The 22,905-nt window shown below is 56.0% G+C and overlaps 8 protein-coding genes across 8 annotated transcripts; 4 read left to right on the top strand and 4 right to left on the bottom strand.

The window, feature by feature from the left end:
* Positions 1–603: 603 nt before the first annotated feature.
* Positions 604–1,146, top strand: BKCO1_3300096 (uncharacterized protein; the record flags this gene model as incomplete). The annotated part of the gene is made up of 1 exon (XM_020274599.1): positions 604–1,146. One exon carries the CDS (start codon positions 604–606, stop codon positions 1,144–1,146), a length of 543 nt encoding a protein of 180 aa, XP_020129366.1.
* A 1,981-nt stretch (positions 1,147–3,127) lies between these two features.
* BKCO1_3300095 (uncharacterized protein) lies at positions 3,128–3,821 on the bottom strand (the record flags this gene model as incomplete). Its single annotated transcript, XM_020274598.1, has 2 exons — positions 3,128–3,398; positions 3,451–3,821. The coding sequence occupies 2 exons, from the start codon at positions 3,819–3,821 to the stop codon at positions 3,128–3,130; spliced, it is 642 nt and encodes a 213-aa protein (XP_020129369.1).
* An 884-nt stretch (positions 3,822–4,705) lies between these two features.
* BKCO1_3300094 (uncharacterized protein) lies at positions 4,706–6,388 on the bottom strand (the record flags this gene model as incomplete). Its single annotated transcript, XM_020274597.1, has 6 exons — positions 4,706–5,012; positions 5,070–5,290; positions 5,346–5,425; positions 5,482–5,993; positions 6,054–6,282; positions 6,340–6,388. The coding sequence occupies 6 exons, from the start codon at positions 6,386–6,388 to the stop codon at positions 4,706–4,708; spliced, it is 1,398 nt and encodes a 465-aa protein (XP_020129368.1).
* A 625-nt stretch (positions 6,389–7,013) lies between these two features.
* Positions 7,014–9,671, bottom strand: BKCO1_3300093 (fad binding domain-containing protein; the record flags this gene model as incomplete). Its single annotated transcript, XM_020274596.1, has 3 exons — positions 7,014–7,764; positions 7,853–9,310; positions 9,370–9,671. 3 exons carry the CDS (start codon positions 9,669–9,671, stop codon positions 7,014–7,016), a joined length of 2,511 nt encoding a protein of 836 aa, XP_020129423.1.
* Positions 9,672–11,278: 1,607 nt separating this feature from the next.
* BKCO1_3300092 (salicylate hydroxylase) lies at positions 11,279–12,798 on the top strand (the record flags this gene model as incomplete). The annotated part of the gene is made up of 4 exons (XM_020274595.1): positions 11,279–11,701; positions 11,757–12,223; positions 12,278–12,338; positions 12,394–12,798. 4 exons carry the CDS (start codon positions 11,279–11,281, stop codon positions 12,796–12,798), a joined length of 1,356 nt encoding a protein of 451 aa, XP_020129422.1.
* Positions 12,799–13,820: 1,022 nt separating this feature from the next.
* On the top strand, positions 13,821–14,328 carry BKCO1_3300091 (ribotoxin; the record flags this gene model as incomplete). The annotated part of the gene is made up of 2 exons (XM_020274594.1): positions 13,821–13,916; positions 13,966–14,328. 2 exons carry the CDS (start codon positions 13,821–13,823, stop codon positions 14,326–14,328), a joined length of 459 nt encoding a protein of 152 aa, XP_020129365.1.
* A 554-nt stretch (positions 14,329–14,882) lies between these two features.
* Positions 14,883–17,489, bottom strand: BKCO1_3300090 (heterokaryon incompatibility protein; the record flags this gene model as incomplete). The annotated part of the gene is made up of 1 exon (XM_020274593.1): positions 14,883–17,489. One exon carries the CDS (start codon positions 17,487–17,489, stop codon positions 14,883–14,885), a length of 2,607 nt encoding a protein of 868 aa, XP_020129364.1.
* Positions 17,490–18,724: 1,235 nt separating this feature from the next.
* On the top strand, positions 18,725–21,012 carry BKCO1_3300089 (uncharacterized protein; the record flags this gene model as incomplete). Its single annotated transcript, XM_020274591.1, has 4 exons — positions 18,725–18,779; positions 18,833–18,973; positions 19,027–19,211; positions 19,267–21,012. The coding sequence occupies 4 exons, from the start codon at positions 18,725–18,727 to the stop codon at positions 21,010–21,012; spliced, it is 2,127 nt and encodes a 708-aa protein (XP_020129412.1).
* Between the last annotated feature and the right edge of the window lie 1,893 nt (positions 21,013–22,905).

The following is a 22,905-nucleotide window of genomic DNA, read 5'->3' as shown; positions in this document are numbered from 1 at the left end:
ACTCGGCGAATTGTTCGCCACTGACTTCATGTGCCCGCACCAGACTCAACCATCCTACCTATCGCAAACCTGGGGAAGGCGGGGTCCAGCTCTTCGTCATATTGGCCGCGTAGGGCCTGGCTCTGGGCCCCCCCTCTAGCCTAATGGGTCTATCCGCACGCGAACGCCCACGTTTCGGGAACACCGATAAGTATTTCCACATCCTCTTTCGCATGCACTGCTGGACCCGGTTTCCAGAAGAGTGCCATACGCCGGCGAATCATGGCCAGCCTGCGTCGTCAGCGTCTACCCGAAGACACAAGCTTTTTGTTAGCTCCTACGCCCAGCGGCGATGTCCGCTGCCCGAACTGCCCGATGCAGGAATGGAGATATCCGCCATTCGGCCCGTCTGAAGCACCATGCGGCATTCTCGAGCCTCCTTGTTGCTCCCGACCTCAGCCGCTCGGTAGTCTTGGTAGATAAAAAGCCGGGAGAGTACCTATGCCGACCGTTTTTTCTTTTCGCCTCGCGCACACCACTTTCCTTAATGGCCCTCCACGCGTCTCTGTCACTATTTAGTCAATAGTCTTGTTCTTTAATCTTTTCCTTGATACCCCACCCGAAATGGACTGCGACTGTCTCCACGATACCGTAGGCTGCGTGGCCTTCTATACCTGCAAGCCGCTCCTCATCTGCCGCGCCATCCTGTCGACAGCATGGAAAGCCGCCCGTATGGTGCACGGATTGGCTGCCGAGAACGCCGCCTACAGCGCCGTTCACTCTTCTTGGCCGCCTCCAGCCAGCAGCACCTTCCAGCCTCGCTCTGCCAGACCCGCCGCCCGCGAGCGTCCCACTTCGAACTACTATCACACGCTTCAACAACAACTGGCTCAAATCGAAACCGAGAGGACCCCACAGCGGTGGAGCAGCCCCCCAACTTACCGCCTTCACGACGACAACGCTCCGAAACCAGCACCTCTCAACTTCAGCGTTTCCCAGAAGCACTCGTACGGCGACTTGGCATGCGAAAAAGAGATGCGGATCGCCGTGTATCCCGTAAAGGAGGAGCCAAGCCCGGTCGACTCTGTTTTCCCCCGCAGCCCGGTCGACTCTGACTTCCCACGAAGCCCGATAGAGACGATGAGATATGTTCCGATGGCGACGTAGCCTTCTACAGACGCCATATCAAAAGCCAATGGGAGAGCAGATTGTGTTCTGCATTGAAGCGCACTCCAAGGAGCATGCTGACCGCGGCCACGATGGAATTTCTTCTCGCTGCCTTGCGCCATCGTTTGACACCACACTTCCGAATCCCCCACTTGACCTTCCGGACTTATGGATCTCCGACACCTGTTCTACGTAAAGGACTGACTCGGTGCGACGATCGAGTCCTGGGACAACATGGCGTACAACAGGCCCTCGTAGCGTACCACCCAAAGCTTACCCAGCGGCCCACCGCGTCCGTTGTCGGCCATTGCTATCGACATGTATGCGACGAATGTCGACACCAATTGACACGAACTGCTAGAGACTGGCAAGTACGACGTCCCTTTCACTGAGTCTCGAAATCTGGAATCAGCGTTGGGTGGATCGCCTAAAGGGACCGGAAGCTGCAGGAGACGTTTTTGGCGGCGAAGAAGCGGAGTAGTACTTCTGGGAGCATTGTGCATGAGTCTATTGTGGAGCAGATGTTGGTGGGAGGGGAGGAAGGCTGGGCGAGAGGCTGGGCGAGGTGCGTGTGAGGTGAAGCCGAAGGGAGGAATGAAAGCATTATGAGAAATGTACGGTGGCTCGAGCTGTCGAACACGTACTTTTCTGTTGAGTGTAAGTCGCCAACGAGGGGGGAACTGCAGAAGGGACTGGAGGCTATCAGCGCGGCTCTGGGTAACGATGCGTAGAAGCGCATGTGCATTTACGAAAGAAAGTGCATAAGGACGACGGAAAACATGATTGCATGGTTCTGTAGGAAAACAATATTCCATCTGCGGCCCACCTCTTCATTGAGCATCATCTGCCCACCTTGAGCGATATTCAGTCCATTGGCGGTGGAGGCAGAGCGGGGAAGCTCAGACCGTCCAATGTTGATCTCGCTCCATGCGGGGACAAGACATACTTCCCTGACGGGAAAGATCAGACTACCGACGAGCCCTCTTCGGTGATTCCGCTGCCTTGCGACCCACATGATTGTACTCCACATCTCCACTGTCTCCTCTCGGTCCAGCAATATTGACCTTCGCCGACACAGCACAGTATTCTACCTGCCATCTTTGCTGTCCTTTTCCTTGTCGGATTCTAGATAGTTGTTACATGGTGGCGGTTACGCGCTTGAAGATTCGTTGTTGGGACGCGCGGTGAAAGTGCCAGCCGGCGCCCCACAGTGCTTCGTGTGCATGCACTCCAGGCAGTAGGATAGTATAATATAAGATAGACGTACGATGTTGTCAAAACCATTTCATCGTGCCAGTCATCACCGTATAAGCGGGCCAACATGTTTCCACTTCCAGTCGTCACACGTCAAAAGCTCCACCCGAGCTGAACCATCGGGCTGACTTAAGATGAAAGCCATACACCTTAGCATTATGAGAACTTGGGTATAAAACTGGACGAGGTTGCGCAGATGACGAGCCATTCAACTTGTTCATCAGACCTCAAGTCCAACAAATACAACAAGCGCGCAGTATGCGGTTCAACTTCGTCGCCATCTGTATTTCCTTCGGGGCCGGCATCTCCTGCGTTGCCGGCGTACCTATGGATGATCTTGCGAAGAGGGGTACTGATGGCGTAAGTAGCCTTGAAACTCCGAAAAAATGTTCGAGCTAAAAGGTATGCGGGGAGTAGGAATGCAGTGGTAACCTTTGTTATTACTATGGGTCATATTACCCATGCGCCGAGGGGACTTCTGTAAGTACATATGGGTCAGATTACTGTAGTGCACAGATGCGTTAACACTTTTCAGTGCATCGGGCCAGGTGGTGGAGATGGAGCAACTTGCAAGTATGGGGTCGAGTGCCCTGTCAAGGTTCAAGGCAGTTGATCAAGCCCACCGGGTGGAAAGGTCAAGTTGTAGAGGCATGTAGCTAGTCAATTATGGGATCGATCCAGATTCTTCTCGCTCGCAGAAATATATGGGAGCTACAGAATAAGCCATCTACCTCAGGGCAGCACTCCCTGCCTTCGCGTTAGACACAATAAAATCTGCCGCCTCATCTGCGTCACCCCCATAGCTCAAGTGCGGCGCCAATACTACAGCCTGCCCAGCACATATCAAATCCCCACTGGCACAGATGACCTTCTGATTCCCGACCTGCGCAATGGGCTTCGGATTGTCGGGGTCGCCGAATATAACCGCAGACGAGACCTTCGAAGCGGTGCTGCCGTCCAGCTGCTCCGCGGCGTTATGAACGAGCTGGCCGCCTTGACTGCCCATGAAAATCAGCGTCGGCATGTTCTTCTCGGAGCTGGGCATGTTACCTGTAGCCTGCCATGACAACGTCCGAGTTGGGACAGCTCGCGACGGCCTGCGTGACCATTTGCGCCATCAGTTTGCTCCCACCCGCGTCACCGCCGGCCAGAAACCCGGCCACATCGGCGGGATAGTCGACGCCCTGGAAGTCGACATTGCCAGCGTCCACCTTGTTCTGCAAGGCGGATTTCAGCGGCGGTCCCGCTATCAGGCCGATGGGGGCGGGCTCGGTAGTTCCCCGGGCGAAAATGACCATCATTTGCTTGCAGTCGTCCGTTTGGCGGCTGGTGAGGCCGGTTTGAAGGTCTCGGTTGAGAGGTGCAGCAGACGCCAGCGTCAGCAGTGTGATGAGATGAAAGAGCGGGTCGAAGAAAAGCATTAGTAGAGCAAACCAGTTTTCAGGCTGAGGTTTCTGGCCGAGGTTGGATGTTGAATCTGAAGCGATGCAGCGACCTGCGTATATATGTGCGTTCTACCGCGAAGCTCTACGGGCGAGAAGTACTTCTGACCCCACAACATCCAGCCATGCTGACACCCGATAGAAGTCCAAGCGGCCGACTAAAGAGGTAAGCAGTGCGTGAAACTGCTTCTTCGTGGCGGTGCTTGCCCAGGTCGGCAAGGAGCAAAGAGCCGAGGTATCGATGCTTGTTGGATTTCTGGAACAAGAAGTGTCGTCGGTCGGGTTGCAGATTTTGTATCGTGAAACAGTGAAAATAAGCGTTGGCTTGCTCGAAGCGGCAACGATACGTTCCAGCACTATTGGGTTTCCGCTGCTCTACAGCCACAGGACTTTGCAGTAAAGCACAAAGATAGGCCAGTAATCACATGCTCGATTGAAGAGCAGACGGTTGTTCAGTGCCAATACAGTGGGACGAAAAGCAATCTGGTCGGCAATCGTATTCGCACGAAGGTTCGGTCTCGTGAGACACACGGCGCTTCTGATTCCTACTAGTGCTATCCATGGTTCAAGCGTCGCCGACCGGGAGGGCGCGATCCGGGTGCTTGCCTCGGCCTGGCCCCCGATTTCACCCCAGCAGCTAACAACATCAGTCGTGCATCTCCTCGATTCTCACTACCACATTCACATCCGTCCGCAGTAAGCTAAGCCGAGAGTGATTTTCGCAAATCTATTATGTCTATTCGTACGCCAGCCTGTGGTTGCCCATTGCATACATAGTAGCTCTACCCTTACTACTCCACCAACGCCAAGTTCTCCCAAGAGCCTTAAAGCTATGTTGATCCCATGACGGAGCTGAACTCCACTCAAGTAGCGGCACCCTTGATGTCGACGGTGCTGACAGTCTCACCCGCCACAACACCATCCGAGTTGCCAGACTCACTCTCGTACTCCGCTTTGGTGACTCCAAACTGCTTCAGAACAAGCCAGGCAGGCCAGATAGACACGGCCCACAGGGCAAAATTGAAGTACACTCCACCAACCTCGGCGAACAGCGTCAGAGAAGTCAGCCCGTAGCTTACCGCCTGCCATGCCGACTCGACTCCCCGCAACAAGGCAGCGTATCTGATGACCTCTTCTTCGCCCTCGGCCAGATTGGTGACGATGAAGTACCTTGAGTCTCGTGAGCATTCGTCGAATTTTCGGGGAAAAAAAGGGGGAGCATCTTACAAGAACAGGTAGTTCAACTGGAAGCCGACGGTGAGGAATATGTAGACAGCAAATGCCGCACCGAATCCAGAGTCGACCCAATCATACGTAGGCTTCGTGCGATGGAACCTCGTCACAAGCACGGTTGCCCATGTCCACCACGCACCCTGGAGGACCACGAGGATCCAGAAGGTTGATCGAGAGCGCGTCTTCAGAGCCACTTTGGAACGATCGAGCCAGTGCTGGGGGGAAATGTCAGTACTCTCAGCCTCCAGAAGACGTGGTTGTTTCTCTTACCCCAAGGCCATTACCGCAGATGACTGCAACGATGCCCGACAAGAAGGATCCCAGTGCCCTGGACCGAACAGAGAACCACGCTAACGCGATGTCAGCTTTGAAGACGAGCAACCAGGAGAGCTACGCCCAAACTCACTGGCAAGGTACGTGAAGAACACAGCTTCGGAGAAGACCACCTGGCCGATAAAGAGAACGATGAGGAGGAACTTGGGGGTGAAGAAAGTCCGCGTAGTCGCCTTGATCTCGAACCACGGATGCTCGACAATAGACAGATTGACCTTCTCCCCGTCCTCGCGCTCCACATCTTTCGGCTTGTTCAAGAAAAACGCAACGAACGGGCCGGCAGCCTGCAGCGCAATGAAGACGATGAACACGGTGTACGACACCTTGCCCGCCTTGTTGTTGTCGGCGTTGAGCCCGAGGTTGATGGCGCCGCCGAGGATCTGGCCGCACAGACGGTACGTCAGCCAGTACCCCAGCGCCTTGCCGCGGTTCCACGGCTCGGGATAGGCGATGGCGATGGAGGCCTCGGCCATCCAGAAGACGCCGGCCGAGATGCCGCACAGGGCGGCTCCGAAGAGCATCAGCCACTCGGTGCCGAAGCGGTTGTTGGTGTACAGCCCGGCGGCGAAGGGGGCGTATCCGATGCTGTTGCCGGGATCAGACGGGGAGAAGGGGAAACGGGGGCGGAGGAGGGTGGTAGCTTACGTGCCGAATATGAGGGAGCCCTTGATCCCGACGTAGTGGACGATGACGCTGGAGAAGTAGCAGGAGACAACCATGAGGCAGAAGGTCAGAGCGTTGGCGGCGTTGACCAGCTGCGGTGAGGCGGCGCCTCCTGCGCCCAACGAGTTCATTGCGGTCCAGATGCCAGGTGCTGAGAGGTTGCAGAGGCCGAGGATGGTCATGTTGTAGAAGGTTGAGCGGTGCCATCGCACTGCATGGGGATGCATAAGCGGCTGTTGTCAGAAGGCCTTTGGGTCGGACAACTTACCCGGATAGCGCTCCGCCTGGGAGAGAGCAACGGATGCGTCTTTTACCATTTTGAAGCGTTCTGGTATATCGCTGAACGGCAAAGGTGCATCAATGGTCGTGCTGCTGGCATCTGGACTGGTGAGTCCGTAGGCGACGTTTTATGCACTTGCGATATTTTCTAGCTCAATCACGGCGTTGCAGCCCACAATGGTGTCAGACGAGTAGATCTTTTGCCTAGCGCCTCGTGGGGCTCCCCAGACTCTTTCTCGTGCGAGTGGGTACGTTCACAGAGTCATGTACGGCATTGTGGGAATACGTCTTGGCAGTAAAGACAGTAGATGCATGTCTTTTCACGACCGAAACAGCTAGCTCACCAATCGCCGTGCTTCCTCAACCAAATACGCACGTGGAAATGCTGGCGCGGTCTTATCTTGGAAGCCACTCAACGGGCCGGGGGCGGGGTTGCGAAATTCTTTAGCCGTAGCACGTCATCACGGCCAAACACCCACCAGAATCTGCGGAGCACGATAAGCGTTTCTACTCTGAATGATCCCGATTACTTATCTACGAGACCAATGAGGCATAGAACTGTATTGGCTCCCGGAATTCCACACTGTTGTGAGCCAACCAGATGATGCTCCATAATGGAGTTCTGAGACGCCTCCAAGCCGGACCGTCAGGCTCCAAATTTCCTCAGAAGGCCTTGAGCCCAGGCCTCGCCATGTGGTCCTCGCGCCATCTCCAGAACGCCACAAGAGTAGCGCCCGGCCCAACCAGCACATTCCCAAGCAGCAGCACGACCACGGCCTTGGCCACGGGCAAGCCGACGATTCCCACGCGCTTCATGTCCCAGACGTTCAACGCCAGCCACACAAGCGTAGTCAGCACGACCATGAGCAGGTCGAACTGGAAGAAGATCTTCATGCCCGCCGCAACGGTCGACACGGGGCTCAGCGGGTGCGCGGGCACGAAAGCGCCGACGACGGACGCATCCGGCGACGAGGCCAGCAGCGCGAGCACGGCGACGTGCACGGCAGCGGCGACGAGGAAGAGGACGTCGTAGAGGCGCTTCAGATGCGGCATGTCGAGGTCCTGGTAGTCCTCGACGGGGGCGTCGGCGGCGCTCTTCGCCGGGCGGCTGCCCCCCTGCAGCTTCGCGAGGGCGATGCTCAACGGGCTGACGAGCACGGGCGTCAGCTGCCACAGCGCGATGACTTCCTGGATGTACGGCGACTCGGCGCCCAGCAGGACCATGAGCGCGGACGGGACGAGGAAGCCGAGGAGCACGGACGGGAGCAGCGCTTTGCTGGCCGAGTGCGGGACGCAGCGCTCGGCGGGCATCCAGTAGGCGATGCCCTGCGAGGCGTGGAAGAAGGCCAGGACGTACAGGGGCAGGACGATGGCGAGGCCGAGCAGTTGTGCCAGCGGCGTCCAGATGGCAGGGCTGTGTGGCGGTGCAGCAGTCAGTCAGCGAACGGCACGTACGTTGTTGTTGTTGTCCGGCACATCGCAATGCGGCACTAGGTACTCACCTCCAGAGCAGGGACCAAGTGTTCCTCTTCCGATACGACTCGACCAGCATCACCGCCAGCAGCGGCAAGAACACCGAAACCAAAAAGTACCCAGCCTGCAGCCTGCTCTCCCCGCCGCGGGGCCCCGCACCCGCCACGACAGGCAAGAAGATGGTCACGAACACGCGCGCCATCCTGCCCAGCGCCGACCCCTTCCCCAACCCAAACACCTCCTTCAACCGCAACCCGCCCATCTCCTCCACCGCCCCCCTCACCGCATTCTCCCTCACCAGCCCAAACGCCCCGTTCGCCTTCCCAACCCCAAACAACACGTACCGCCCCAGCGCCGCCATCCCCACCAACCCCGCAACAACACCCCCCACCCTCCCCATCCCCCCGCGCCCCGCCCCCGGCTCCCTCAGCAACTCGTCGTGGTACGGCAAGCGCCGCGGCTTCTGCGGCACCGGCAGCGTGGCCAGGCTCACGGCGCCCGGATACGCCTCGGAGAGGAGGCGCAGCGCGGCGGCGGCGCCCATGCCGGGGTAGACGTAGCGGTTGAGCAGGCGCAGCGGGAGCGTCTCCATGGCGAAGCGGTGCTGCGTCTGCCGCGAGACGGCGACGAGGGCGGCGGCGCGCGGCTGGCGGAGGGATTGGGTGGCGGCGAAGGCGGCGGCGATGGCGGAGGAGGGGATGGGGGAGGACGAAGAGGCGTGGGACTGCAGGAGGGCGTGCAGGTTGTTGGTGAGGGCGGCGCAGGTCTCGATGGCGGACATTCCGCCGAGGCCGATGATGGGGTTGAACTTGTGCACGGCGTCGCCGACGACCATGCAGCGCGGGGAGTGCCACGTGCCCAGGACGTATTCGTGGACGGGGGTGCAGACGGACATGAGCTTGCGCTTGTAGAGGGCGTCGAAGTTGACGGTCGGGGTGATGGCGTCGTCGCGGTGCTGGCGCACGGTTGCGGCCTCGTCCTCGTCGGTGTAGGGCGGGAGGTCGTCGCCGTGGTAGGTGGTCCCGGTGTTGATGAAGAGGCACCAGTACGTGCGGTCGTTGGGGCCGGAGGCTGCGAACAGGGAGGAGCCTATGTTGGTCACGTGGTGGAGTACGTCTTCGGCTATGCCGGGGACTTTCTCTGAGATGCCGAAGAGGCAGCGGTACTGCACCGGAAGCTTGTCTGGAGGGTGGTTAGCTGAGTTCGCTGCTTCGTCGGGAGCGAGGGCACCTTTCGTGGCGGTGGGGTCGCGCTTGCTGTTCGTTTTCCAGATCTCTTTCCCGACGGTGCTGTGGATTCCGTCGGCGCCGATGACGATGTCTGCTGCGAAATGCTCGCCATTCTCGGTGGTGAGCGTGACGCCGTCGTCGCGTTCTTCGACGGCAGTCACTCTCCTGGATGTGAGAACCTTTTCTTTCTGAGCGATGTGCTGGTAGAGGACGTCGATGACCATGCGCCTCTCAAAGAAGATCATCGGGTAGCCATGCCTGCAGAAACGTTCAGCCTTGGTGACGGCACAGGAGTCCCGGCACGAGGCAGCACAAACCTTTGCACCAAGTGGTGGTCCAAGTGCTTCACGTGGGTCAAGACGCGGCCGTCCGAGTCTCGAATTATGAAGTTGTCAATGGTGCAATTGACCCTCTTGAGCAGGTCCTCGTAGCAGCCAAGCTGGTCGAGAACGCGGAAGCCGTTGGGCAGGACGGCGATGCTGGCGCCGACCTGTGGCGCTATCTCCGGGTAGGCCTCGAGCACCACAAAGTCGATGCCGCTCTTTTCCAGCGCGAGCGCCAGCGTGAGCCCTGCGATGCTGCCGCCGACGATGGCGACCCGGAATTTCCTGTCGGCCATGGCGGAGGGACGGGTTCGGAGAGCGGTGGTGGAACTGAACAGCAGAGCGTTGGAGGGTGCGATGCAGTAAAGAACAGAGTTTCGAGTGGGGCTACGAATCTGCAGGTGCGATGCAGGGTAAGTAGTTCTTCACAGCTGATACATATCTCGGATAATACTGTGTACCCTGCCTCTGTCTGTGGCCAATCATTTCGGGATACGGAAGAGGCTAGGTCGATTGCAGTCAAGTCCACTGACTAGAAGCGTGCCCCTGAGTGGTGGCGGCGCCAGGTAGAAGTGGGGCGTGGAGCAACACCAGTAAGCCAGCGCCATGTACGCGGGCTTAATATCAGATGACTCATGATCCCGACCCTCTTGTCCGGTCGGAGAGTGCACCAACATCTCTCGTCAAAGAGCTAGACACCAAAGAACAGAGTCTGTAATCATATCGAGAGAAGCCGGGCTTTGCATGGTTCGTTGCATACAGACGCCTGCCTCCCAGTGCAAACGTCAACACTACTGCAACGACGAGGGTAAAGCCTGGTTTGACATTAATACGCGTGTCCAGAGCACTCTTAAACCTTTTCCCTGGTGACTCTCTTCTTTGCATGCCGGCTTCGCCCTTTATTGGTGTTGATCGTTGGAGAAAGGTGCATCTCCAAGCACAGGGAGGGAAAAAAAAAGCTCGAATGCCACACGATCTGTGCACCGATTAGTCAGTCATATAGGATGCGGGGCGAACACCCAGAGGCTTCGAGAGAAAGATACTATAGTGGACTCAAGTACGTGGAGCCAAAGAAGCCATGCTCGAAGATGAAGAGATGAAGATGATGTCTGAGGAAGGTATTACGGAGCTGGGCCTATGAATAGACAGTGCGTGTGCCAAGAGAGCGGGATCGAAATAAGCTTGACACAGCAGACCCTTCCCCGCACATCCGCACGTCATCACGGGCCAAAGTCCCTTCGGATCAGGGCTGGTAAGAGGGGAAGAACATCAATCCCACAGGATCGGAGTGGTTGCATAAATGTAAAAAAAAAAAAAAAAAAGGAAACGAGGACAACAGACGAAGATGCTCGATGAACCATTTTGATCTAGTATGGCCGATTTCATTTTCTATTCAACGTCAAAAAAGTTTGCGGCATAGAAGCGAGTGTGAAAGACGGTGGGTGGCAAGGCCGAGCAAGATCCGCCTGGTTCCGTCGGCTAAGAAAGGCGAGTGGTGGTTTTGTCTCCACACAAGAAGAACACGAGGATGCACAGCATAGTATTCGGAGACTTTACCATGCCTGAATGATGGCAGATTTAAAATGCCGGAGGCTGAGGATCGCAGCGAGAAGGGAATGAACGCTTAGACGCGGACACGGAGGCGGAAGCGAGCTGGGGCGGAAGAGGACGGACTTCCGGCGGGTGCGGCTCGGACCGGGTCAGCACGGAGAACGATAGCGATGGTCGGGACTTTAGGGATCAAGTACGCTGTGATAACAGATAGCGTGGGGATATAAGCCCGCTTCTTATATGCTGACGCCCTGCTGCTTCGAAAACGTAGGTAGCCAAACGAAGGACAGGCACATCACGGCCGACGACCACTTCTCTCCTCAATTCCGAATCCGTTACGTCATCCACCAACATGGGCTCGCTCCCCAAAGGAGGCTGGAGGCAGCTTGATGTCGGCGTTATTGGCGGTGGCATCGGTGGCATGTCTGTTGCCATCGCCCTGAGACGCGCCGGCCACCGCGTCTCCATCTACGAGCGCAACGACTTTGCAGGCGAGGTCGGCGCATCAGTCTCGTGCGCCGCCAACGGCACGCGATGGCTGCACGAGTGGGAGGTGGACGTGGAGAAGGGCGATCCCGTCGTGTTGAAGAAGCTCATCAACCGCGACTGGAAGACGGGCGAGCCCGTCAGCGTCTACGATCTGGACGACTACGAGGAGCGGTGGGGCTACGTCTACAACATGTTCCATCGCCAGTACATGCACGCCATGCTGAAGGACGCAGCCGTGGGAGAGGCCGGCAAGGGTGAGCCAGCAACATTACATGTCCACCACAAGGTACGTGCCTTGATTGCATCTTGATCCAGAACGAGCAGCCCCTGACAGCAATCAGTGCAAGGACATAGACGTGAGCGCAGGCCGCATCGAGTTCGAGAACGGCAAGACGGTGCAGCATGACCTCGTCATTGGTGCCGACGGCATCGGCTCCGCCGTTCGCGGCCTCATAGGCATCCGCCCGGAGAAGCGTCCCGCCGACTCCAGCTGTCTGCACGCCAACGTCTCCACCGAAGATGCCGTGCGGCTCGGCCTGGTCGACTACTCCAAGGACGCTGCTCTGGAGTATTGGGGAGGTCAGGAGGGCAAGTGGGACAAGATCGTGCTTTCTCCCTGCAACGGCGGCAAGCTTCTGTCGTACTACTGCTTCTTCCCCCGTGACAAGGGCGACTACACCAACCAGGCCTGGGGTGTCGAAGATCGCCCGGTCGAGGAGTTGCTAGCCCCTTATCCCGAGCTTGACGCACAGGTCAAGGCCCACCTCGCCATCGGAGTCGACATTCAACCATGGCGTCTCTGGATGCAGTAAGTCCCTTGACATTGCAACTTCTCATTCATCCTTGAAACTAAACGCCGCAGCGACCCGTACCCGTACATCGCCAAAGGTCCCGTATGCCTGTTGGGAGATGCAGGACATCCCGTAAGCCGCGCCTTTCACGTGCTCGACGCCTTGGTAACTGACCGAAGCTCGACAGATGATGCCCCACCAGAGCCAGGGTGCCTGCATGGCCATCGAAGACGCGGCCGCACTGGGAATCCTGTTCAGTCCGAAGAACTTCTCGGGTGATGTTGCCGAGATGCTCTCCATATACGACGAGGTTCGCCTTCCTCGCGCGACCCGGGTTCAGTCTGCCGCAGCCAAGGCAGCCTACAACATCAACGAGCGTATCGGTTTCTCAAGCAACACGAAGACCGGCACTTACAAGGTCGAAGACGAGAAGGCCAAGTTGACCATCGAGGAGATGAACGCGTACGACATGTACAAAGACATCGACGAGGCAATTGCACGACGGAAGGGTTCCTCCTACACAGAAAAGTGGACAAGGGGACTGCCCTTCGGACTGCAGCTTTCAGGTGGAGTCGTTGTTGGACCAGTATGAGACTGTGTAATCAAGCGATGCAGGACTTTTGTATTTCAAGCGAAGAATGTATATCCAGGCATGTGCTTCAGTTTTTCGTGAGGGGTTGTTCTCGGCGTCTTTCGTAACCACTATGACACAATAAACATCCCGCAGTTGGGTGAGCTCCAACGGCGAGCATCTACTGTGGCTTCGTGCAAGGAATATTGAAGAATGGGTGCGAGATGATTCTTGATAGGATCCATGTGGGTTTTTGTAACATAATGATCTATTCATAGATCACTCCCCCAAAGAAAAAAAAGCAATCAAAGCGCTGCGGCAGCCTGCGCCACACCCGTTGATCAGCGATGCCTCCTGCTCCACACTCATTGGGGGCCAGGAACCATTTTGGTAGATTTTTGGAAACAGATCGTTACCATTTCCGCGTGCTGAATGAGCTTCGACCCTCAAACTCCTCTCGTAGATTGAAGAGACGGCTGCATTGGTACGTAAAGGGGATTTCTTGTCGGCAACACCTTTCTGAAAACGCAATGATGCATTCGACATGCTGAAACATGACGATGCGACAGTCTTGTCGTTGTTGCTTCCATGTAAGTGTTCTCGTATTCAATTCTGAAAGTCTTGTTGGGTGGGACACTCGATTTGGGGGCGGATTGCACACTCGGGCCGCACATCACTGCAGAAAGCGGACCGGACCCCACATCAGCAACTCGGATAGTCAGGCTGTTCCCCACGGGTGAACATCATATTACGCTCCTTTGCTGATCGTGGTATTCCTGATGCAGCAACAGCAGCATAAGCTGAAGTGAACATTCCCCCATAATTCCTTTCAGCATGCAATGTTGGTTCAGCAGTACAGCCGTGCTCGGGAGGTGCTCAGCCAGAGACTCTAAAGAATGAATGGGTCGATGCATACTTAAGAGATGCGAATCTGCTGCCAACCCATCATCATCAAACAATCAATCCCAATCAACTAAACACACATCCGCCTCTACACAAACCACACCTCTGTTCCAACCACATCTCGCTTCTTGACCCTCAAAATGCACGCCGTCAAGAGCATCTGCTACCTCCTCTTCGCCGTCAACGCCGCGGCGATCCCCATGAACCAGACCCTCGGTCTTGAAGCCCGCGACAAGGTACCAGCCCCCACTCCACACCCAAGTCCCCCGCAACTAACGACCCCAGACCCTCCTCTGCCGCAACACCAAAGGCGACGTCAAGATCAGCCAAGGCAAGGCCGAAGGCAACATCCACGCGGCGCCGGTAGTCGATCCGAAAGTCAAGAGCCAGAAGCCCAAGTCGGGCTACCCGCACGGCTACGGCAACAACGACGGCATCAAGTGGCCCAACAGCAAGTGCAACGACAAGAACGCCGAGCTGCTCGAGTTCCCCGTCTACGCCGACGGCCACCTCTTCCCCTACAACGAGAAGAAGACGAACCTCGACCCCGGCATCGCCCGTGGTATCTTCACTTACCCCAGCAAGGACTTCTGTGGTGTCATGGCGCACAAGGACGGGAACAGTGGGCCGTTTGCTCTGTGCGAGTGAGGGGCGAGTGGGCTACTAGATATTAGAGAGGCAGAGCTGGGCTGACAAGATGCGGTATGACCGGCTGGAGTTATTTATTTGTTTAGCGCACTGGTCGCATCGGACGGAGTATGGCTGGGTTCAATTATTCCTTTGCATGTAGCGGCAATATCAGGAACTTGGCGCTGTGGGAATTTCCAACGAAATGCGCTCTGGCAGTAATCGCTATGAAGCAGAAAATTAATATGCGTCTCATTACAATACATGGCTAGTAAAATATCCTGCTTGGACATCCTATCTTCGTAGGAATCTCAAGCTCCCCGAGGAGTGAATGTGCAAGTAAGGACAGAGTTGTTGATCGTCGGGTAGCTTTAGTACGCATCGCCGGGCAATTGCGGCGTGCGGAGGTCATGAGGCTGGATCAGCATTACAACAAAGCACCTTTCTGTTCAAAGCACTCATCTACACATTCATCCGAATCCTCGCCCGCTCAATCGATGACCCCCCTCCAACATTTCAAATCGACAACGCTACAGTAGGGCTGATTGAAGCTTACTAATGAGAAACCGATATTACTACTTTAGCAGAAACCCCTCTCGCCATGGACTTCCCTTACACCACGCATCCTTCCTAATCTTCCCAACGCCACATCTCTCAACAGCCCACACTCCACCATACTTCTTTACCCGCTTTATTGCCATGATGTTGTAAAGGGTATATCCCATAGCCTCGACTCTCTTCTCGCTTCCAAAGAACTGGCTTTCCGAGAGCAAAACAAACTGATACCGGCACCCAACCGTAGAGCTCGTGCCATGGATCCTGACGTAGCCAACTTTGGGCGCGTCTGCATCCGATCTGACAGGTTGCCACTGTTCTTCCCTCTCCTTGACGGGGCCACCCTTGACCCGCCACCTCACCGTCCGCGCTTCAGGCTCCCCGACGACGAAATCCGCAACGGTGCTTTCAAAGCAGATGGAATTGCTAAAGGAACCAATATCCGTCATATCCAGCTTCTTCTCGATCCTCACAAGCTGTCCTTTGGGAAGCTTTCTGGCCTCCCAGTCGTGTGGGACCAGATCCGAAACGGAGAGCGGCTCGAGTAGTCCGATGGGATGGAAAGCTGCGTCTGCGTCGACCCTGTAGAAGAAGACCAGTGGTCGGACACGCTCGAGGCCTTCTTCCGTGATTGCCTGAACGAGGGCGCCGTTGTCGCTGGTGTGGATGTCGAAAGTGTTGTCGTAGCGTACCTTTCCTGTCCAGCCCGCCCAGGACCAGCTGGGAAAACCATCGCGGCGATGAAACTGACTGAGATCGTGTGAAACAGGCTGCCATAGCAGCGATACGTCGAGGAGGTTCTTTGGTAGGCCAGATATGAATTCGCATTGGAAGGCGCTCGAAAATTCCTTGAATATGGCCGTGAAAGCCTTCAGACAGTCTCGCTCCTTTTTCAATGATCTACCAGTGTACTGCTCTACCAGCATCGCGTAGATCTTAAATGTCTTCGAACGGCGGTAGAATCCTCGGCGGGTTATTGGTAGGACGCTGTACCTGTCAGGTATGCTGAGCTCCTGGAAGATGGGCTGAAGGAGCGGTTTAATCTGGTCCGTCCCCGCAGCCAGATTGGTCATGTCTTCACGCGCAATGCAGCCTCGACAATGCCACACCATGTACCCCTCGCTGAAGACGAGCAGTCTGCGTGACAAGACTTTTTCCTGGAACGTCCATCCTCTTGCTTCCCACGTCGACAGGTCCTGTTTCACCGAGATTGGAATCAGCCCGCGAACTGCCGGCATCTGGGCAATCTCACTGAATATCTGGCTGTCGAAAGACTTGCGGTAAGTGTGTTCAGTGACGCCTGTGATGCCGCTCCAAGCCGTTTGATCTACATCGGCAGCTACCAATGTAACCGCGGCAGACTTGTAAATGATATCCGTGTGGGGGATCTGACCAGACTGGTCATGGTCATCGTTCTGAACGATGCACCAGGTGTCGACCCAGAGATATTTCAAGCCAAGACTGCGGGTGATGTGGATGGCTGCGGATATCGTCTTCGGCAAACCTTCCTGGACAAAGCCACCCACCCGGTACGACTGCTGCACATTTCCGCGTTCGAGTACTTTGTTTTGCTCTCCTCCCCACACGTAGGAGAGCGCGGCATACTGAGGAAGCGACTGTGCGTCGAAATTTTGGAGTCGAGAGTGCTGTAGGTCGATGAGGCGAAGGAAATGACCACCGAAGATGGGTATCGGAGACGCTCTGAAAATCTCCCCACCGCAAGTAGATGCGTGGTCTCTGACACAGGCGGTAAGCAATACACTAGCGAGCTCGAGATTAATCCTGGGCTGGACTTGGAGAGCGTAGTCCCAGTCCCGAAGATCTTCAAGTTGTTTCTGGATCCTGATGTTGAAGTTCCGGAGCACGCTCAAGGACGCGCGTGGCTGCCTTCCCCTCGCACATACCTCAATCTTGATCGACCCGCGCGAGACGGTCCCAACAATCCAACAAGGCAGGTTGGTGGCCTTGCCCGATTGGTACACGGCAGTCGTCCACATCATACCCTCTGCCGCCTCGGCCAACATCACATTTCCCTCTGATTTCCCCCCTCCGGCTGCCAAACGTCCCGCCTTAGTAGCTGCTGCGCCCGCGACCATCATTGCAGCAACGTCATTATTGTCACTTTCCAGATGTTTCATCTCCTCCCGTCCTTTTTCGATAATCTCTCTCACAGCCTCTCGCGTCTCGGGAGGATTCTTGCTATGTCCAAACGGCCATATCTTTTCCCCCTTTGTCAGAAGCCGGTTGTTCCACTTGTATTTTGTTTCGACCCAGTGCCGGAAAGACATTCGTTTGAGATCGTCTTGGATGAAGTCCTGGATCTTCTCCACCTTGAGCGGGTCGTTGAGCTCCGTCGAAAGCGCATCGAAGGCCAGCCTGCAGAAGTTGCAAGAGTCGCGCTGCAGGATGACATGGTTGATGGGCCAGATGAAGTCAAGTTTCTTCTTCGGCGTCGCTGTGCCCGCCAGGCTGAAGTTGAAATCGATTATACTGCAGGCGGTGCACAACCTTTTGACTTCTTCGTGAGACAGTTCGGCTTTGATGGCGCTGGTTCGGTCCCTGACCTGCTTCCATGATTGCTGGACATGAATCGTGGTTATTGACACGGCGTTCTGTATCGAAGTCATTTTGAAAGTTGAGGTAGAGGAGTGCAAGTAGAAACGACTCGGGGAGTCTCAGATAGGCTTTCATACATCAGCGATGCTTATTTCGAGGCTGCACTTCACTCCAAGCGCTTCGAGTCAAGGCTGCAAGTCAGATGGATTGTGGTGCACATGGTCGCATCATCCTGCCACAGCATCTTCTCTAATCATACACGATTGGAGTCTTGTGTGACACAAGGCTGTGTAACAAGGCATATACCTGGCTTAAATCTCTTCCAATACACCATGTGATGCTACGGGAGAAGCCAAGGCTTACGCAGTGACCACGGAATCGGCATGTTACAGCAAGACCTCGCCCAAAGCCTTGCTCGTCAGCCGGGCAGACGATAGGCCGATCACCGGACCAACGGCTTCATGGTCGCTCATACACCAATGTGATGTATGATCTGCACTCCATGGGGGCCAGAATGATCAGTGGGCGCAAGGCTGAATACACAAAAGCCGCGCCAAGACCTGACAAATTCAACAGTCGTGGCTCCTACCCAGCCTTGCGTTGCTACCTAGCCAATGGCACAGAGATGATATGGAGAACGATGATTAATCATACAGCTCTTCGTCCCAGCACATCACTCCTTCGCTACAGTGAAGAATTAAGACTTGCTTCGAGTTAAGGTAGTGCGGATTGCAGTGGTGCAATGCAAAGAGCTATACATATCCGGAGTAGACGTCACAGCATGAGCTAGAACCTAGTTCCCGTTGTCGCACGAAACACAGCCACCACTAACGGCGGAGAAGGATCACACCCAGGAATAGGCAGCAAAGTAGTACAGACCCCGCACTACACCGTCACGCACGGATGATTTGCCACTCATGATACCGCATGTCTACATTCTTGGGGAGCAAGCATACGCATGCGCTCTCTCGTCCTCGCTGTGGTGGCACCCGCCTCGCATCCGAGTTCAAGGCCGATCAGACGGACTTGGCGCAACCTTCCGCCCCCACACTGCGAGTCTACGTGGTGATGTCCCACAGCTCAGGCTAGACTTGTCCGAAGGATTGCCAGCCCCATACCATGCGCTTACTGCGCCCGCATGTTCTTTATCCCTGCAGCCGCAGTCCTATTAATCTGTCCCAATCCCACGGACCTTTCTACTCTCACCCTTCAGCCTTGCGTAAATTTGCCAGGCTCATAGCCAGATTTCTCGGCACAGAACTCGTATAGCGTCATGCATCGTTCGAGGAAGCCGCATCACGCTGAGATGCAGTCTGTGTCTCACGGCTCCCTTGAAGAGCCATTCCTTCAGGAGGAAAACAGTATGTCGGCACTGTATCCAACTTTTTCGCGACTGATAGCTCAGCAGTCATAGCAAAGCCACCTTCAAAGCCTCCAAAGATGTCCCGTGCCGACTGGCCCACATCACCAAGCACACTCAAAGATTCGTCTCCATCTACTTTTATGCGTCTGCTACCCAGTATACTCCTCTTGTTGATTCCACTGGGCTTCTATGGTATCCTCTACCGCCACTTAGCGTCGATGGTTGAAAAATAACATTGGATATAGCGTTAGGCGTATTTATTCTCAGGCTAAACGGGCAACCCGAAAATCCTGAATACGATGTGGGCGATAGAGTGATACAGGCAATAAAGGTTGCTTCGACATTATGGCCTATTCTTTTCGCCGCCGTAGTGGGCGCCATGCTCAAAGCTGCTGCGTTGTACTATGCCGAAAGGGGAACCATGCTCGGGGTAGGCAGTAATGTTCCTCTTCATCCGAGCTCATACCACTCTGACCGATGAACAGACTCTCGAAATCCTTACTACCAGCCAAACTTTAGTCAGCACATTTCGTGGATGCTTCAGCCACCGCATCTTCGGCATTTGGACGGCTGTTCTCGTCGTAATATGGAGTCTGAGCCCCGCCGGTGGACAAGCAGTACTTCGATCCGTGGAGCCTGAAGTGCATAAACAGCATCGCGACTATCCTTTGTCGTATTACCCGTCCGGGAGTCTCTTTGATAACATGGCAGCTTCGCCATTCGTGGGGGCTTCGGGATCGACGTGGGCCAAAGGCAAATTGCACCGAGCAGTCGATGCCGCCATCTCCTCTCTCGATGCTACGGTCTTGTTTTCCAAAGGCACGAGTCCAGGGTTCGACGCCGCAGTCCAAAGGTTAGGAGGGGAAGAGCAAGCTGCCCAATCTGCACAGAGTGACCCTTGGGGAAATGTTCGGATCCCGTTTCTCCATCTGCTGCCCGGATACAACGAGGAAGACAGGGGCGCGTGGATTGATGTTTCGCAAACTGAAATAGCTCCATACTCGTCCCTGATCGGCCATACGATTCGCGGCGTACCACAGTCCTCTGTCGGCAACATCAGCCTATCTTTACAAACAGTCTATCAGACCCTATCTGCAAGTCCCCAGAACCCGTTGATGACCCAAGTGAGCCTTTTGGTTAATACCTCTTCTCAGTGTTCCCCTTGGTTCAACGGCTCGCAATGGCTCCAGCAAAACCCAGGCAAACTCACCATGCACAAAAGCACCAACACGTCAATCTTCACAGAAAACCCACTAGCCGGCGACTACGCCAACATATTCTTCGACATCCTCCAGCAAGCGAACCACTCGGAGCCCACCCCCTTCAGCATCCCCACCAACCCCGTCGACAAAGCCATCCTCGTCTTCGGCACGCGCGGCAGCACCGCCACAAACATGTACTCCCAAATCCGGATGACGCACTGCCCCGTATCAGCCACATACGTCGAAACCGAAGTCCTCTGCACGCGCAGCACCCGCGGCGGCGCGCTTCCCTGCTCCGCGACGCGCATGCGCGCCACGCCCTTGCACACGGCGGCGTCCAACTGGTCGTCGCTGAGCCTGCGGGCCTCCTTCACGGGCAACTACCTGATGTACATCCCGGACACGATCCAGTCGGCGCACCCGGTGACGCCGACGGGGCTGGAGTCGTACCTGCAGGACCCGCCGACGTCGTTCCAGGACGACGGCTTCGACGTGGCCGACTACGACGGCGTCCCGCTGCCCGTCTTCGAGGCCCGCCTCGCCCTCGTCGTCAACACCTTCTACCACGCCTCGCTCAACGCGAGCAACTTCCTCGGCGCCGACGGCGTCGCCCGCTACGTCGTCGAGCCGTGGTACTATGCGAACCAGTACGGCAACGCGTCCGGCACGTGGGAAGAGTACACGGCCCCGCGGTACGAGGTGAAGCCGGCGTGGTTTGCGCTGTACCTTGCCGCGACGACGGTGCTGGCCGTGTGTGCGGTCGCGACGGTGGTTGTTGCGGCCGTGACGAGGGCGCCGGATGTGTTGGGCGGGGTGTCGGGGTTGACGAGGGATGCGGCGTACGTGACGGGCGCGCCGGCTGGGGGGAGCGGGGTGGCGGCGGCGGAGAGGGCGAGGGCGCTGCGGGGGGTTTGGGTGAGGATCCAGGACGTCAAGCCGGAGGAGGAGGTGGGGCGGATTGCGTTTAGTGATCAGAAGGACTTTGCGGGGGCGGCTGGCGGGTTGCGGTGGGAGAGGAGGTACGAGTGATGGGGGGATGTCTGACGAGACTTCTTTGGTATGGGGTACAACGATTCAGATACCGCTAATGGTACAAGCGGGCTTTGGGGCTTTCTACATATTTTCTGAGTTTGGCGTCGAACAGTCTCGGTCAGTAATACTTGCCGACGAGTCCTGCCTTTTGTTGCCTTTGCTATACTGGTTGTAGGAGGTATCACCACAGCTACCACGCTTTCATTCAAATTCCCTTCCACCATGGTCGACACGGCAAAAGGGATCCAGGATCTGAGATTCTGAACTTAGAGCCACCCTAAACCATTTCCCCAAAGCAACTTTAGACTCCCTGTAACAATCTATTCTTGAGAATACCAGTTTAACTAAAAACCTATCTGACATGAGTTTGATGTGTCCGAGCACTTGCCAAAGGTGCAAGAAAATAGATTCCAATTTCCCGACCAATCATAAGTGGATGCTCAAGAGGCGCTCGAACTCATCTGTAATCGCTTCTCGCTCAAGCGACCTCCCAATCGTACAATAAGAGCTGTCAAAGTGAGATGAACTGGCCGCTGAGCTGAATGAAAAACCGACAGATCGCAAACCAGAGACTTTGAGGCCATTGCCCACCCCTCCTAGACACATATGCCCATGTACCTGCGCAGCCCATAAACGTCTGGTGGGTGGGCTCGCCAGGCTCCCTTGGTGCGTGGGGTGTTCGCTCGGTTTCCCGGCAACCAAACAATCGATCGAAGCACTGGATGTACGAATATACTTTCTTAGTTCTTTGCTGATCTATTAAGTCGGCTTTGTGGTCCACCGATTGTTGGTACTATGTATTGGGCTAGGTAGGTAGTCTCGGTGGAATTTCGTTGTTGCTCCATCAGAGCTCGGCCTCGGTTGCCAAAACCTGCTCAGAAGCGAAGATCAGCCCGAAAAGGAGAGGAAGAGGAAAAAAAGGAAATGGCGTCTTAGACAAAGGACGTCGATCATCTAGAGATGCCGCCCTCCCCAGTGGGTGAACAGCTCGGAAGATGCATGGGCTCGGTGGAAGCTGACCAGGCAGGTGTTTTATAGAAACTGGCGAAGAGTGATGAGTATACACGGGCTATGCCGAGACGCGTGGGCCTGAAGCTCCACAGGCATGAACGACCTCCACTCCGAAATTGGGTTACAGCTTGAGTGAGTCCACAACCAGTCACGGGATAGGGGTTCGGTAAGCCCGCTGCAATTGTCACTTCGCCACCAGCCGACGAGCACCACGGATCGAGATGGTGGACTCTGCCGCTCGCCGTTACCGGGCTGAGGCAAGCCGGAAGAGGTAAGAAAGAGTGCGCGGACTCTCAGCTGGGAGGCGGGCCGCAGCCCGACTCGGTCCGACCAGTGTTCGTCACCTCATGCTGCACAGACTGCAACACAGCAACGTTGTTCCCGGGCTGCATTTCCGGAGTGCCTCCCCGGACCTCGTGTAGATCTGAAAATCATCGATGAACGGGGTGGGGAAGCTGATCTCTTAGCCTTAACCACGAGGCGACAGGCAAGCTTATCGCAATCTTGCGTATCGTCAGTCGATTATTGTGGGTTGGCCGTCTTGGTCGGCCTTCGGATTTCCCACGCGGATTTCACTAGGTAATCTACAGGAAACGGCTGATGCCATAAATCCTGAACGCGTGAGAATCCTCCACAGCCTCCCTGCCCTATGCGAGGCGAGCGTTGGCTCTGGTCGGCCCGTCGTTAGAGTAGTGTGCGCGCGTAATTGCTCCAGTCTAGCCCTGCCGAATTTTCCGTGCTCCCTTGCAGCCAATCAGCGCCCATTTCTTGACAAAGTGGCAATGAATCGCGGAAAAACAACCAGCTTGATCTTCAGGCCCGAGCCTGGAGGACGAACCGCTCGCCGAAAGAGGCAGCAGAACCGCTTGCCGCGTCCCT

The sequence above is a fragment of the Diplodia corticola genome (assembly GCF_001883845.1).
Source record: "Diplodia corticola strain CBS 112549 chromosome Unknown scaffold33, whole genome shotgun sequence".
In the NCBI taxonomy this organism is placed as follows: domain Eukaryota; kingdom Fungi; phylum Ascomycota; class Dothideomycetes; order Botryosphaeriales; family Botryosphaeriaceae; genus Diplodia; species Diplodia corticola.
This window is presented reverse-complemented; position numbering and strand designations above follow the sequence as displayed.